This window comes from Penicillium longicatenatum, assembly GCF_028827895.1.
Source record: "Penicillium longicatenatum strain IBT 33135 chromosome Unknown contig_1_segment0_segment0, whole genome shotgun sequence".
Lineage (NCBI taxonomy): Eukaryota > Fungi > Ascomycota > Eurotiomycetes > Eurotiales > Aspergillaceae > Penicillium > Penicillium longicatenatum.
In genome coordinates this window covers 3,247,279-3,262,853 of record NW_026643119.1, presented here as the reverse complement: position 1 = coordinate 3,262,853, position 15,575 = coordinate 3,247,279, and the positions used below count along the sequence as shown (strand labels likewise).

At 48.9% G+C, this 15,575-nt stretch overlaps 7 protein-coding genes across 7 annotated transcripts; 3 read left to right on the top strand and 4 right to left on the bottom strand.

Annotated features, from left to right (window-relative positions):
• Nucleotides 1-151: 151 nt before the first annotated feature.
• Nucleotides 152-1,582, bottom strand: N7484_001980 (F-box protein; the record flags this gene model as incomplete). The annotated part of the gene is made up of 1 exon (XM_057112400.1): nt 152-1,582. One exon carries the CDS (start codon nt 1,580-1,582, stop codon nt 152-154), a length of 1,431 nt encoding a protein of 476 aa, XP_056977137.1.
• Nucleotides 1,583-2,995: 1,413 nt separating this feature from the next.
• Nucleotides 2,996-4,155, bottom strand: N7484_001979 (transcription factor domain-containing protein; the record flags this gene model as incomplete). The annotated part of the gene is made up of 2 exons (XM_057112399.1): nt 2,996-3,859; nt 3,913-4,155. The coding sequence occupies 2 exons, from the start codon at nt 4,153-4,155 to the stop codon at nt 2,996-2,998; spliced, it is 1,107 nt and encodes a 368-aa protein (XP_056977136.1).
• A 1,375-nt stretch (nt 4,156-5,530) lies between these two features.
• On the top strand, nt 5,531-7,228 carry N7484_001978 (general substrate transporter; the record flags this gene model as incomplete). The annotated part of the gene is made up of 3 exons (XM_057112398.1): nt 5,531-5,682; nt 5,746-6,716; nt 6,789-7,228. 3 exons carry the CDS (start codon nt 5,531-5,533, stop codon nt 7,226-7,228), a joined length of 1,563 nt encoding a protein of 520 aa, XP_056977135.1.
• Nucleotides 7,229-7,580: 352 nt separating this feature from the next.
• On the bottom strand, nt 7,581-8,397 carry N7484_001977 (DUF2458 domain-containing protein; the record flags this gene model as incomplete). Its single annotated transcript, XM_057112397.1, has 3 exons — nt 7,581-7,844; nt 7,903-7,942; nt 7,997-8,397. 3 exons carry the CDS (start codon nt 8,395-8,397, stop codon nt 7,581-7,583), a joined length of 705 nt encoding a protein of 234 aa, XP_056977134.1.
• A 339-nt stretch (nt 8,398-8,736) lies between these two features.
• Nucleotides 8,737-9,651, top strand: N7484_001976 (cytochrome c oxidase assembly protein COX14; the record flags this gene model as incomplete). Its single annotated transcript, XM_057112396.1, has 2 exons — nt 8,737-9,052; nt 9,185-9,651. 2 exons carry the CDS (start codon nt 8,737-8,739, stop codon nt 9,649-9,651), a joined length of 783 nt encoding a protein of 260 aa, XP_056977133.1.
• A 2,588-nt stretch (nt 9,652-12,239) lies between these two features.
• Nucleotides 12,240-13,515, bottom strand: N7484_001975 (3-deoxy-7-phosphoheptulonate synthase; the record flags this gene model as incomplete). Its single annotated transcript, XM_057112395.1, has 3 exons — nt 12,240-13,256; nt 13,323-13,378; nt 13,473-13,515. The coding sequence occupies 3 exons, from the start codon at nt 13,513-13,515 to the stop codon at nt 12,240-12,242; spliced, it is 1,116 nt and encodes a 371-aa protein (XP_056977132.1).
• A 964-nt stretch (nt 13,516-14,479) lies between these two features.
• Nucleotides 14,480-15,410, top strand: N7484_001974 (uncharacterized protein; the record flags this gene model as incomplete). The annotated part of the gene is made up of 2 exons (XM_057112394.1): nt 14,480-14,542; nt 14,613-15,410. 2 exons carry the CDS (start codon nt 14,480-14,482, stop codon nt 15,408-15,410), a joined length of 861 nt encoding a protein of 286 aa, XP_056977131.1.
• Between the last annotated feature and the right edge of the window lie 165 nt (nt 15,411-15,575).

Genomic DNA, 15,575 nt, shown 5'->3' with positions numbered 1-15,575 from the left:
TTTCATTGTTGAACAATACTATAGGCATTCCCACACCTAATTTCCGCCGAGAATCCCAAATACAAAGTGGAGCAATCGATGATACATCAGCATGATTCATGTCGTGACATTTTATATTCACCCAAGTAAGGGATTCATCAATCTCAAGATCCTACCAAGCAGTTCTTCCGCCGTACTCATCAGTATCATCTACCACCTCCCCATCGGCTAAAATCTGAAAATCTCCATCATGGGCAAAGCTAAACTCAACGCCACGTCCCTCGCAAATGCTCCTAACATCCGCAAACACCGTTTCTACCAACCTCGGAACCGCCCAATTATTTGTTTCCAAATTCAACTTTTCACCGGGAAAAACCTCCATCTGAAATGTTTGTAGCGAAAGTATCCGTAACTGAGGAAATTGCTGCTCTTTGACATCCAAAAAGCGCTTGAGCTGTCTCTCAAGCATAAAACACTCAACGAAATCCACCTTGGTCAGAACGAGGATTTCAAGACCAGAGGGCAGAACCTCACTTAGAGCTAGGCTAGGCTCCTTACTAGCTGTGCCGTCCAGGAGATTCCGCACTGGTATTCTCAATTCCTTTAAGGCCACAAACTCAACCAAACTCCCAAACCAAGCCTGCGCCTTCGACGCTTGAAGGTCTTTTTCAGGTTCATCCACCTCTTGTGGCTTCGTCACACCGACATCATTTAGTCGTAGCACGCGCAGGCTATCTTTCTGCGTTAAGAGTGGCGCGCGGAAGACTCGACACCGGTAATTCCGGTACGCTTCCCCCCATTCGAACTGATTGTTGTGCTGATACTCGAAGTGCTCAAGGCGCGCGCACGCGGCTATGAACTCAGGCAGTCCGTGTGGAGTGTTGGAATTTTTGAGGATCAGCTTGCGGACACGGGAGACACCTTGTGGAAGATCGAAAGAAACACCGAAAATCGGGTCTTCATCGTCGCTGACACGATCAATGATAGTACTTAGGTGCAGTGTTCGCATGGACGACAGTTTGAGGAACGGAATGAATTCCTCTGCGGGGAAGCACTCTTTGACGTCCTCATATACCGAGGTGAGAGTTTGGAGGTGTTGCAACGGCAGATCTTCCCTTGGAGACTTGCTTGCGATCTTAGAAATTGCCCAGCGTGTATTCGCTGTTTCTGAGCCATAACCGCCCCAACGTAGATGGAGATGTTGGAGATTGGGGAGGGAAATCAGGATTACCGTGAGCCAGGCAGATGTATTTTGTATGTCTAGATTCTCTTCCCATTTGGTTAGTTCCTCGTCATTGTCCGCGAAGGACTCCAGGAACTTGTGGAACAATGTGCGATTATAGACCCGGACATCTTCGAACTGTTCAGCATAGAAGTCTGGGATATGGAGCTCATGTACGAGAGGCTTCAGTCGGGGATTCTGATGAAGCGCTTCTGCGAAAGCGACTAGCTTTTCGGGGAAGGGAATCATCAGACTCGAGTACACTTTGGCAAATAGCGCTGTATTCCAATGCCGACAGACTTGGAGAAGCCGGATACGGTCACTGGTTTGTTCGAGTTCATCGAGGACGTAGAACCAGATCTCAGGTGGGAGAAATGACATCTTTGATGTAGATGGATTATAGTTGAATGAGGAAATCGGTTTATAACGGTCTGGCCCCCCACATTTGAGCCCCGCCTGCTGCCTAGCCAGGCTTCGAAGGTTAACGTAATCGTGCGACATGTTGATCAACGCATATACTGGGCATCCTTGACGTTCGACATGACTTTTGGCCCCAGTCAGTGCAGCTTTTGATTCCTTGAAATACAAATCTACGAATATGTCCCAATCAAGATTCGATGGCTCTCTTGTCCACGCCTCATGGTTCTATGTACTAGCCCATGAAGTAAGGACAATCATGTATACTTTATTGATAAGCTTTAGTACAAAAATTTTGAGACTGACATTGGACAGAGCGTGCAATACATTGGGTAACACTTAGCGTGGCTGCGCGATCGGCGTATTGAATCATTGAGCTGATCGACTTATCAAGTTTGACACTGCGTTAGATTCGATACCTGAAATGTCGGTTCTGCTTGTCAGTGAGATCATCGAAACCCTCCATTGCCTCCTCTGTCGAATTGCTCTCATGCAGAAGACCCTTCTTCTCCTTCTTTTGATTTTCAAAGAAGCAATAGCTTGTATAAATGATTTGAAGACCCATCGCCCCGCGTATAAGAAGATGTAATCCGGGCATGGCCCGGAAATGCAGTGATGAGCAGTGTGAGCCTCATTGGAAGTTCAATAAATAGTCCCAATACCGTTGTCCAAATTGGAAAAGACGTCTCAAAGATGGGTCCTCACCTTCACGCTGGCATTGATGATGCGATCAGCATCGAGAGGTCGAAAGAATTTTTCAATATGTACAATATGGGAGGCGTAAGCGTGTGTGAATGGGTCGATGATATCCAGGTTGCGAGGTGGGAGAAATTGCTATGGAACGGGACGTATAAAACATTGTGTGCTTTGATGAGAATTGATTTCGGCGAGCTGCAGAGAAGCAAAGGAAGAGAGACCATCCTTGTTCCTATGATGTGGGAGATATGGAGTATTGCAAAAGCGGCTGGTTATCTCATGCCGGAATCAATTGTAGAGTGGATGGCATATCGATTGCCGGATGATTGCAACTATCGACCGAGCATGTTGCTGGACCTGGAAAATAGAAGGCCAATGGAGTTGGATGTTATTCTAGGAAATCCCTTGAGAAAGGCTCTCTTGATTTGGGGGTAGAGACGCAGTGCATGAGTATGGTTCACAAGTTGCTCAAATTGGAGGAGTGGAAGATCAGCCAGAGCAAGATGTAACGTCTTGCGATCCAGCTATGACAAATAGGTGAATCAACAAGAGCCAGGAACATATGAGAACAATAGAGAAATGATAAGGAAACCTATCGATGTATTATATCTGGAATTTACCAATTTGACTCATTACTCTTTGTGTCCGATGAAAATTTCCAAACGTTAAGCGTCGTATAAATTACAGCGGGATGGGACAATTGGATGCACATCGTGCCAAATACATCCAGTCCCAATTCGCACCTGAATCTCTTGCAAGCCATACTTGCTCAGCACAAAAGGTTTTGGTACGCCTGGTGGTGGCCATGGGCCGCGCCTGGTAAATATCGTCGAACAGCCGGGAAATATGAAGCCGATCCTCGGGCTTTTCCACTTCACACGCAGCGATGAATAGCGGCCAAAGAGAGAGTTTGATATCTTGAGGTGAGCCAGAAATCTGAGCCACAGTCTCGTAGGCCATGGAAAGGGCTTCGGTATCTGCTTTCGTCGAACTCCCTGCTCGATTGAAAAGACGAAATAGGTATAGGAGCGCTGCTGCTCTCCATGCGTATGCGTGGAGGAGAAACTTATGTGACGCTTGTATTGACATGGACAAATCTTGAACAGGGCGCCAGGTCAGTAGTTGAGCGCGGATGATTGCTTCCCTCTCGAATGAATTGGTGCATCCAATGGCAAGGTCATTAGGCATTGACTCTGCAGGGTCGTATTTCTTATCGGTGATGGAACGACAATCCAAAGCATAACAAACATCTTCAGCGAGACCGGAAAGCTCCGAAAGGATTGGAGCTAGTGTAGTCGTGAATCTCATTAGTCGGTCACCATGGCACATGGAGTACTCGTCCAGCCAGATACGCGGTTCAATCTTAGTGCGTTGCATGCGCGAAAGAGAAATCAGAAGGTCTTGACGGGCCAACCCTCTCACGAAATATTTAGCCATTCTAGTCAGCTCCTTTCCTTGGCGACTATAGACCTCTAAAATGAGAGAAACATTGACGATGAGCGCGGAGAGTGCCTTTCCACCATCATCAGATTGAGGGTTCACAAGCTGTATCGTCTCATCAGCAGACTTATTCATTGTAACCCTAGGTTCAAAAATACCTCAACCCCACAAAGCGCCAGTAGCAGCATCAGAACTAGCTCTGGGTTGCTTCCACCTTCGTCAATCAGTCGTAGTCGACTGAGAAGGCGCATCTTGCGATTCAACACTAAGTCTAAATCCACAGAATCTTTGACGTAACTTTCTCCGATAGCCGCTAGCGAGTCCCCGACTGCTGTAGGGCTTTGCTGCAGGAGGGATATAACGGCTCCATTCATCTCTTGCACGAAGACATCGTTGTTCATGATTATTTCAGAAGGGTATCGCAAGAAATATACTTCGATGAAAGCTTTGTCCGCAGCCAAAACTTCATTCAGAGAAATCAAGTAGGGTGTTCTCATGAGAGGCGGTGCCTTATTTGATGTTTCTAATGTCATTGATTACAGGTAATATGTTGCCTTGGTGCATGTTGCCGAATATCCCGTGTATATTATCGCGACGCTCTTGGCATTTTTGTCATGATCTGCTGGATGTGCGGTGACCATGTAAGAATCCGAGATAAAAGACATTCGACGCTTCGCTTCCACTAGTTTGGCAGTACCTGAACGCTTGGGTGACAGCATACGGCCAGATGATGACCCACTGTATCCGCTGCACGGACGGCGCCGAAGCGCGGGTCCCACACGCCGGATGCACTTCATCACATTTGATCTTGGCTTGTGCCTGCAGGAAATGCATCCTTTGCGCGATCTAGTAGCCATTATGTGTCAGATAGACAGCTGGTATTTCGGGTCAAAGTGAAGAGAGTATGGCCAGCATCATAAATGCGGGGTTTCACTGCTTCGTTATAGCCACCTCGATCCTGGCTTCCCTTATCAGTGGGGCAGCTTTACCACGTATAAGCTGCTTCCAAGCCTCTGTAGTGTATCTGACATTTATCTTTAGACCAAAAGAGCCCAGTATTTTGGTGGGGTCTGTTAATCAGTGCATGGCCCACATGCAAGTAGACACTTGAATGCTGCATTGATGTAGATGAAACATATAACCCTCAAGTCAATCTGAGCCTCACTCGAAATACTACCTACGCTACATTCTGCTAACGCAATCAATACATAAATATAGGGGAACACTCACGAGAGTCGCAGACAAACGAATTAATCGAATCATACTATTAACAAGACCCGAAAGGCCTCACTATATTACGGCGCGGCATTTCCGGGCTGATGAAAGTCGCTCAGTTTGAAAGTCTCCGGCAACAAAGTTTCATCCTGCGAGGCAACATATCGTCGAACCCGAGCAGAGCCAGTTGGAAAGCCCAAGAGCCGAATCCAACCCTTGTCTGCTCGAAGATGGGCCGATCACAAAGCTGCTTAGGCCTGGTTTCAAGACTCGCCAAGAAGCCAAGTACCGAGATGTTACCGTAAACAAGGATTCGGGCGATGAAAGCCCGAGACTACAGTTCTGAAAACACGCGCGGATTTTCCGGATCATGCATCACCCCGCAGACATCCCCAGATCTGGAAATCCGGGGAAGACACCCGGGTATACCTCGGGGGTAATGATCGGCCCTCTTAAGTGACGATTTCCCGGCCTTTGTGTCTCGTGTCGTGCGCCTTGTGTTGGAACATACCTGGGCTCTTTTGATTTTGGTTTTGGTTTTCTTTTTCCACAAATACTATCATGGAGAAAAAGGAGGATACCAGCCATGTGGAGCACACGCTGGAAGACACAACAGCTGCACCCAGCGCGAATGAGCTCCGTGGACGTGCGATTCAACAGCAAGAGCACAACCGCAGCTACTGGGAGACCCTGTGCAAAGATCCACGTCTTCTGTTCTGAATCGGTGTCATGCTCTGGACACTAATTGTCCGCGGATTCGAAAACCAATCCTCCAGCTCGGTAATCAGCATCACGGAATTCAAACGCCGGTTCGGCAAGATGAACACCGATGGATCCTATTTCATCAGTACCGACTGGCAGTCTGCACTGAATGGAGGATCGAACGCAGCGGCCATTGTAGGTGCGTGGGGAGGATCCTATTTCGCGGATCACTTTGGCACCAAGCCCGTTCTTCTCTTCGCGTGCGCGATAAACATTGCCTCAGTCGGCGTGGAGTTCGCAACTACGTCTATTGCCATGTTCTTCGGCGGGAAAATGATGAATTTCGTGGCTATTGGTGCCTTTCAGAACCTCTGCACGGCCTATGTGGCTGATATCTCACCCCTTGCTATTCGAGCCTCGGTGATTGGTTTCTGTAATCTCTCACAATGCATCGGGCCATTCATCTCTGCTATCATGTCCTACTATACATCTTCATGGGATAACGACTGGTCCTGGAAATCGCTGGTGTGTGCTCAGTGGGGATTTGCAGTGATTGGATTTGTTGGACAAATCTTCATGCCCGAGTCCCCAGTCTTTCTTGTTCACAAGGGCAAAATGACTGCTGCTCGTGCTGTGCTGGGTCGCCTGTACAGTGACCCTAATGATGCGGAAGGCCACTTCGAGAGAATCAAGTTGACTCTCGAGGAAGCCGAATCCCAGAAGACAGTTTCTTATATGGAATGTTTCCGAGGGACCAACTTGCGCCGGACGATGATTGCCATGCTTGTATTCACTGCTGAACCTATGTCTGGTCTGGGTTTTGTGTCGAATTATGGCTCTCTTATGTACCAGTACCTTGGAATTGGTGATCGGCAATCATTCCTGATTCAGATTGGTGCTCAGATCCTGTCTATCTCGGGTGCCATCTTTTCTTTCTTGGTCAGTGACTTCGGGGGTCGACGTCCAATGTTCATCGGTGGCTGTATTGCCCTGACAATTCTTTTGTTGTGTATGGGTATCGCAGGCTCAGTGAACACAACAGCAGGTATGACCAATTCTCTTACCCATTTTCTCTTACCCATTACAACCCCATAAACTCCTAACTAACACTCCGTAGGTATCACTGCCGCTGTGGGCTTCTACACCATGTACAATTTCGTCTTCAATGCAGGCGTGGGATCCAACGTATACGCAATTGCCGGTGAGGTTCCGACGTCCATTCTGCGCACGAAGACACTTGCTCTGGCTATCTCCGTTGAACAGGCGATCTACACCATGTGGTCATTTGTCTCTCCATACATCTTCAACCCGGATTACGGCAACCTCAAGGCTAAAATTGGTTTTGTGTTTGGTGCTTTTATGCTGGGATATATTGCCCTTGCATATTTCTTTGTGCCAGAGACGCGTATGCGCACTTATGAGGAGCTGGATGAGCTCTTTATGAACAGTGTTCCCACACTTCAGTTCCGTGGCTATGTCACCGTTGCCGAGAGACGTGCGGCGGAGGCATACAATGTGGAGAACAAGATTAAGGAGGTGGAAGGAGAGAATGTATAGGCATTTCAAGGCTTTACGGAGCCACTTAAGAGTCATCCAATGATAAGTGGCTGTTGGTATTGTATTAATAGTAAAGTCAGGATTGTGTCTAATTGGTAATCTCCGACATTTTGAAGTTCCTTGTGGTGTATATGAGAAGCGGGCATGATTCATAACTGTCATTTATGATGTGGGGCATTTCCGCGCATTATGTTTTCCTTCGGCCCGAAGAAATACCGCAGATCCCTCGGGCGACTTGGAGTGATCAACTTTGATGAAGATGCGGATTGGAAATATGAAACCCAAGCAATAAAGCGCAGCATCCACGAAGCCGGGCATGAGCTATCATGTTTTCAATAAGTCCATCCGAAGCTTATTCTTTGCAAAGATCCTCAAGCAACTGCAGCATGCGACGCTGCAGTTCTATGAGGTCTGGTTTGGACAGTTTTTGATCCATACCAGGTGTACCATCAAGATCCGCTGACGATGTTGAGTCTTGAACCAAACTCTTCTTGAGAACAAAGAAAGGGATCTGGTGTCCGCGCAGTTCTGCTGTTAAGGCATCTGCCATCTGCATAGAAGCTTTGTAAATCTTTGCATCGTAGTTTTTAAGTTCTGCTTGGTCCTCTTCTGTGGTCTTGGGGTTGTTAGTGTGCGTGAGATATGGATAGTTGGCCTTACGATTGGGAACTTACAGATGTTTCTTTTGATTCAACGGGTGCGCCAATCGATCGTCTAGAAAACATCGTTAGCATAAGGCTCACTTGGAACAGAGGTACCAGCTCTTACAAGACTGCATCTAGCTCTTTCTGTTTATCCCCTCGAGCCCCCTGCCTTTGAAGCAAGGCCTCACGACCCTTCCACCACTGCCTTTCATGGCTATGCTGGCTTCGGATCAAGCCACGGATTCGGAGCTGGGTTTCTTCGTTCTGGCCCACGGTCCGCATGACATAACGTAATGCTGCAGGCCAAGTAGTAATTGTCGAAGGGTCAATAGTAGGAGTGCTCGGCTTTGGTGGATTTGAATGCACCGGCCGGGGTGTATGACTTGGCTCAGCCCTTGACGGCCGAGAAGCATGAGGCTGTAGTGAGATCGGCTGAGAGATTTCAGATGAGCTACCCTGAGAAGCAAGGCTGGAGAGTGTTTGAAGCACGGCGTTCAAATCCGGGGGATTAGAATGGCCAGCCATGGTAAAATGGTAATGAAATATATGAGGTTCCAGCGATCACCCAGAAATGAGATAGTTTAGAGTAAAAAGTCCCATAAAAAGTCCAAAAAGCGTTAGGCTGTCAAGTGAAGTATCGGGAGTCGTGCCATAATTCGGGATGAAGCTGTTGTCCGGTCTTGGCGCATCATCCGGCCGCTGAAAATTTACCTTTCCACCTCCAAATACCCGATTCCATCCCCAAACGCCGCGCCCTTACACTCACCCCTGCAAGCCACATTCGATTCAGGGGACTGACGCAGCTCGAATCGATTGACTCTTTTCCCCCGAATACATCCCCCTTGCGAGTGAGACGTCGCGACAATGTCCCGATCCGCCGCGGACGCAACGCGGTTTACGGCCACCGGGCCATACGCCAGCTCCAAGCCCGGCGCGCCCTATGACCTGCCCGAGTCTTTGAAATCGAAGGATAATGCAACACAGCCCAAGCAAGCTCAACCACTTGGTCCTGGTGGCATGCCCGAGACTCCGAAGCAGAAGGTGGAACGACTCCGAGCACAGGCACGGGCTGCTCGGATGGCTCAGTCTTCATCTGGTGTGGATCGATTTATTGAATATGGACGGCGCTTCGCCAACAAGGCTCACAAGGGCATGGTTTACTCATTGATTGCCGCATCGGGTACGTTCTTGACTAGACTTGGTTACCCCTCGAGCGACAGGACAGGACACAGCAACCATACTCACATCCAGTCCTGGACCTATCAAACCCGTCCTCATATGTATCTTGACTAACACGCTCTGTCTCTATTAGGTGTCTGCGGTGTCCTTACCGTTTACTCGATGGTCTCGCTGACAATGTACAACCGCCGTCAACGCACACTGTGGATCGAGAAGGAGATGGAGACTCTCAAGCAGGCTCGCATCGCGCAGGCCAATGGCACCGCTAATGCTGAGCAACTGGAGCTCGTCAAGAAAGAAGAGATCGAAGCGATCTACGCCAAGAAACGTGAGGAGGAGAAGGCACAGCGCCCGTGGGCCAAGGCGAAGCAATTCTTGTTCGGCCAGATGAATGTGGAGGATACCGCTGCCCCCGCCGCACAGACTACCGCCGCCTCATCAGTTGAGAGTGCCGAGTCCAGCATAATTGAGGCTGCTAATGTGAAGAAGGCCTTTGCTGATGCAGCTGTGCCTGGTCAGTTGGACGTGATTGCCGAGAACGCCGAGCGGGCTACAAAGGAGAAGACCAAGGGTTGGGTCAGCTGGATGACTGGCCGGTAGAGAAACGTGGATTTCAAAATGAATCAACAAAAGCTTGATGGGCTAAGAGGGAAGGATGCTTTTATTTATATCGCAGGCGTGGATTATAACCTGCACGCATTCTCATTCCGGGTCCTAATCCTTGACATATGAAGTTTCGTCTCTTTTTTTTGCATAGCAGTTTGTGATGGTTTTCCTCACAATTTGCTTCCATCGTGGGGGTTTCTGGCGTTGACAATGTTCTTTTCTTCTTACTCCTGTGTTTCTACCTGATTGTGGTTGTTTTGAGATCCGAGGGAAGCCTCCGTGTATATTGATGTACAGTACATAGAAAACCAGCTCCTTTCTCCTTTTCCAGCTTTATCTTTCTTTACTCTTGTCTTTCCTACCCATGGCCCACGTCAAAAGAAAATCCTTGTGGAACACGCCGACATGTAATTTGAAATGAGATCTATTTATCTACTCGATATGTAAAATTACCACCATGAATTCCAAAAACTTCGTCTGTTCTAGTACCTTGGATATGGCTTTTAATCCTGGTATTGCGCGTGTTCGATGACCAATTTCCCAATGTAAATCCTATGAGATCATTTGTGACACAGGAAACAGAGCGCTACTCTCAGAAAACGTCAAGATCAAGACGCAGCCTGAGAAACAACCGATCGCCATAGTAGCTCCTGATATAGCTGTTGAAGATTTATTTGTTGGTCGGTACTCTTGGGGTAGCCTTAGAAGATCATGTCTGTCAAAGGTGATCCAGGAACGGTCACGCTTTAAGCCGTATCCTATCCATCGTGGTGGGGACAACCTACCAGGAGTGGCTGTGTAGGAAGCATTACCAGGAACGCAGGGCTGAAGATCCAGCGTGCCGGTATTCGTATGTAGAATACTTGAATTGAGTTCATCGAATTGAAGCCAGCCACAGCAACCAACATGGAACGTTAGTATACACTGGCCGGTATCTATGTCCCAGATATGGGCTGTGCAGTCCATTGACGTCGATGCGAGTTTGGTCCCATCACGAGACCATGAAATAGACAAAGCGTATTTTTAATGTATATTGTCGTCAGTATGGTCTGATCATTGATCAAGTCGAAGACCTGTATTTTCGTTTTCTCCCCTACTGCGAGTCGTGTCCTATCGTATGCCCAGAAAACGGCGGATACTTTACAGTTCTACTCTCCCGGGATATCTCCGCATGGACCTTCCAGTAGAAAGATCATAAATTTCGACATCATCTCCATGGCCGGACTCTTGAAGAAACGGGACCAATGCAAGCATTGTTCCGTCAGGGGATCACGCGACAGTCAAATATCATCGCCATGCCTTGTAAGTATCGATATATATTGACCTGTGATGGTATTCCAAATCGTGATTGTCGTTCTATGGGACACCGATGCGAACCTAATTCCATCCTTTGACCAACCAACAGATGGGATCCTAAGGTCAATCTTTGTTGGCCGGTATGAGGGTTCTATATATCAATCACCCCGGGTCAGAATGATGCGCAGTTGCGACCCGAGACGATCCATTGTATCTGCGGATAGGCAGATGACTCTTGGGAAATCAGATCCAAGAGTAATGGGGGGCCTTCGATGCAATCGTCTAGGGCGTCGATAATCAAACAGGTTTTCTGTATGGCCGGGTCTTTCAAGATGTCCGTAAAGATCCTCGAGAGTGCATGCAATGCGTTTGTATCTTGAAATAAGGCTTTTCCCGCTTGGCTATACGGAGCCTACACATGGCAGAGTAGAGGTGGCTGCTTGTCCACAAGCGAATATATTAAGCCACGCAGGACAGCAGTGGCAGTGTTTATTTTTCCTCCCAAATATCCAAGTGAACATTTCTCTGAAGTTATCTTTATAGAACGGACTGTCATAAGTTTGAGACTTGAACTCCCGCAGTTTGAGGTGTCAGCCCAGTAATTCTGTTGTTTTGGCCCCGGCCTCGTCCGCAGCGAGACACAACAACCACTGTGAGCACCCTAAGCCATTTTAACCATTCACAATGGCTTTTCACACCCCCACAACAGATCCAAGACAGTACTTGAGGGAAAAACGTCCTCCCACGTCGGTCCACCACTAACCGTAAGAGGGGAGGCCCCATTCCGCATCGGGAAGCCACCGGCAAAGCGCTTTCCCCCTGAGAAATTCTCACCACCACAACCCCTCAAACCCTGCACGTCTGGCCTCTGCGCCGCAGTGGAGAATTTAATCGATCTCGTAGATCCTGTGGACACTTTAAATCAGAAACAGAGCTGTCATTTTAAGATTTGGGGATTGGAGTGGGTCTGGGGAAAGCTCTGACTTTGTATACATACGCATGGGGCTGACACCAATTATTTGGGGCACACACCCTCACACGGTCACACCACCTTACTCAACTTAGCTCGTCTACAACATAGAGCTTTAAAGAAAGGAAATAAAGTTGAACCGAGAATTAAACGCTGCATTATCGAATCGTAGAAAAGGTATCTATGTCGACCCCATGGGGAAACTTTTCAAGTACAAAAAAAAACCAAAACCCAGCTTTCTTCCCCCTAGGCCTTGATACACAATTTTGATATATTCAATGATATAAAGCAAGATTTTACTCTTTCATCATGAAATCTAGTGCGAACCATTGGCACCATTGGACTTGGATTTTTGGAGAATGCGACGGGCGCGAACACCGTCAGCCAAATCCTCCAGAGTCTCGACGGTCATCTCCCAGTTGATGCAGGCGTCAGTGATACTGACACCCTTCAGCAGGTGGGAGGGTCCCTCTGGGGGAACCTTCTGGTTACCCTCGTAGATGTTGGACTCGATCATAACACCGATGATACCAGACTCACCCTCGCGCAGCTGATCAGCGACCTCCTTAGCGACGAGGGGCTGGTTGAGGTGGTTCTTCTTCGAGTTACCGTGCGAGCAGTCAACCATGACGACCTCACGCTGCTTCTTGGCGCGCAGGGCCTCACGGGCACCGCGGATGCTCTCGCGATCGTAGTTGGTGCCCTTGGTGCCACCGCGCAGGATGACGAAGCCGTGCTCGTTACCGGCAGTCTTGGTAATGGCAGCCAGACCTTGCTTGGTGACACCGAGGAAGCGGTGAGGGTGAGCAGCGGCGCCGATGGCGTCAATGGAAACGGTGAGACCACCGTCGGTTCCGTTCTTGAAACCAATGGGGAAGGACAGACCGGAAGCCAGCTCGCGGTGCAGCTGGGATTCGGTGGTGCGAGCGCCGATGGCGCCGAGGGAGATCAGATCGGCCAGGTACTGTGGGGAGATGGTATCCAGCATCTCGCTGGCGATGGGGAGGCCGGTGCTAGTCAGGTCAACGTAGAGTTTGCGCGACACGCGCAGACCCTTGTTGATCTGGTAAGACTCGTCCATGTCCGGGTCGTTGATGAGACCCTTCCAGCCGACGGTGGTACGGGGCTTCTCCAGGTAGGCGCGCATGATAATTAAGAGGTCCTTGGACAGTTTGGTGGAGACCTCCTTCAGGCGCCGGGCGTACTCGAGAGCAGTGTCCGGGTCGTGGATGGAGCAGGGTCCAACGACGACCAGGAGACGGTCGTCACGCTGTTCAATGATCTCGACGGCTTCATTGCGACCAGCGCGGACGGTCTTCATAGCACGGTCGGGCTGTGATACATTTTTGTTAGTTTGGATCTAGATAGCGGGGTGTGGAACAGAAAAAAAATGACTCACCGCGGGGATCTCAGTCTGCAAGTACTGCGGCGGCAGCAGAGGATCGTAGCCGAGGACTAGCAGAAAAGATGATTAACATAATGAACAGGTGATAATTGAGGAATTGAGGGATTGTAGAATTTTGCGACTCTACTGCAGTGTCGTACTTACCACGAGTGTCCTCGTTGAATTCGTTGGTGGTGACGAGAGGCATGATGGGATTAACGGGCCAATAGAATCTACCGCAATTGACAGGTTAGAAATCGGAGAGCAGAATTGAAGCCGCAGAGAATAAGTCAATGAGAAAAAGAATCAGGAACGAAACTTACCGACTTCAAGAATTAATAGAAAACCAGGAACCGAGGAAAAGACAAAGTGTGGAAATCCCAGTTAAAAAAGAAGATGGAACTAAAAGTGGAGCCGTCGATGATGATTCACGGGCCCTCTTAAGAGGTACTAGTTGACCTTCCCTTATGACAGGTCTTCTGCAAATGTCTGAACACGTACTTGATTTCTATCCCTGTCGTCTATCGGATTTATCATTCGTGGTTTCTCAGGCCTCCAGGATAATATCCCTTCGGACCGGCGCAATTATTTGACTGTACATGAAGTCTAGTAGTTTCTGTGCGTCGCGAGGGAATCATATTAGCCAATCAAGACCCACACATGTGCTCAGCCCGCGGTGGTCGGATTGTCGTTGCATTTCTACGGTATGTCAGACCTCGCCTTAGACAATGAAATCAGCTATGTTATCGATTTCAGAGTTCAGACCGGATCTCATAGAATGAATCTACAGTAGATCTACTAGAACGCCAATGCATCTATGTATATCCTGTGAAGATCTGAGTCAGTTAGTGTGACCTCAGAGGGATCAGCAATATGGAATATGGGTCATCGGACCTAGCTGAGTCACTCTGTACATTCACCGAGTTGACATGTTCAAAGTGACGACAATTGCATGAAAAAAACTCCACTTAGGCGTGCTGAGTATGTAGTGTACTGTAGCAGTAGGGCGTAGGTTCTGCCAAAAAAAAAAACCCTCCGCTCGGAGAAATGTCCACGGCAACTGCCGCGTTCAGCTCTCCACCACTTTTTCTACCCTTGCTTCCCCGGCCTTAGTTGATTCTCCATGGTCCCTCCACCAAAGCGATCGGCTCCATTGTGTGAGCAAACCAGCTATGTTTGGGGTCAAGCGTCAGCGAGACGACGATAAGGCGTCCGAGCTTGATCCACAAAACAAGGTACGTTCATGCTCCCACTCGCGACGCGTCTTAGCTCAAACAGTGAGCTTTGTTTGGCCAACCCCTCTAGTGCTCCTCACTCACAATCCTCGAATTGCAGAAGCTTTGTCAGCCATGGGAAACACCGGACCCTCTCCCTGAGTCTCCGATCGACCTCGATCATAATCCTTTCCGGCACCCGACCTTGACTCCCGTGGATTCCTCTGACGAAGAAGCTACTTCCAAGAAAGCAAGCACACACGATGCTCCGGCGGATCCTCCGCCAAACGTCATGGAACTCCCATGGGCGCCGATCGTCACCTTCAGCAACGCGTCTACAAACCCACCCACTGCCCTGGCTGGTAGCCATGAACTCTCCTGGTTTGTGAACTCCAACGACATGAGCATCCCTCCTCAGTCCAATCTGCCTCACTTTGTCCCCATTCAATCAAACAGTGCCAATGGGGCCTTCGCAGCCATTCAGAGGCCCAGCCCTGGTGCAGTCGCACACGACCCCATGAACACCCCTAAACCAGACCCAAGCTCGGAAGGTGTCGCTCCTGAATATCCAGACTATTTCATGCGCACTGCCAGGCTCCCAAGCCCCACCAGTGATGACGGCAATGATACGTCTACGAGTAGTTTTGCCCTAAGCGACACAGACATGGCCACGTACTCTCACTCTCCTCGGTGGTCCCCAACCCCAGAATTTCCCGAGAATCCAGCATTTCTTACACCCGTTTTAACTCGCCGACCCACTCCACGTGCCATGCAGCTCTCTGAGAGTGCTGCTCCCAAGAAAGGGGCCATTGCTATGGGGTACCGTGCCGACTGTGAGAAGTGCCGGAACAAAGTCCCAGGGCACTACAGTCACATCATCCGCAATTAACCTGACTTCTCATTCATCTATTTCAGTGGTTCATACTGACGCGTTTGAATGTACCATATCATCTGCTTTTATGCCTATTACGTGACACTAGATGTCCCCCGCATGATTCCCCAGGCGTTCAGGTTCAAGGATCCATACGGACTACATGGAGTTTAAGGCATCTTG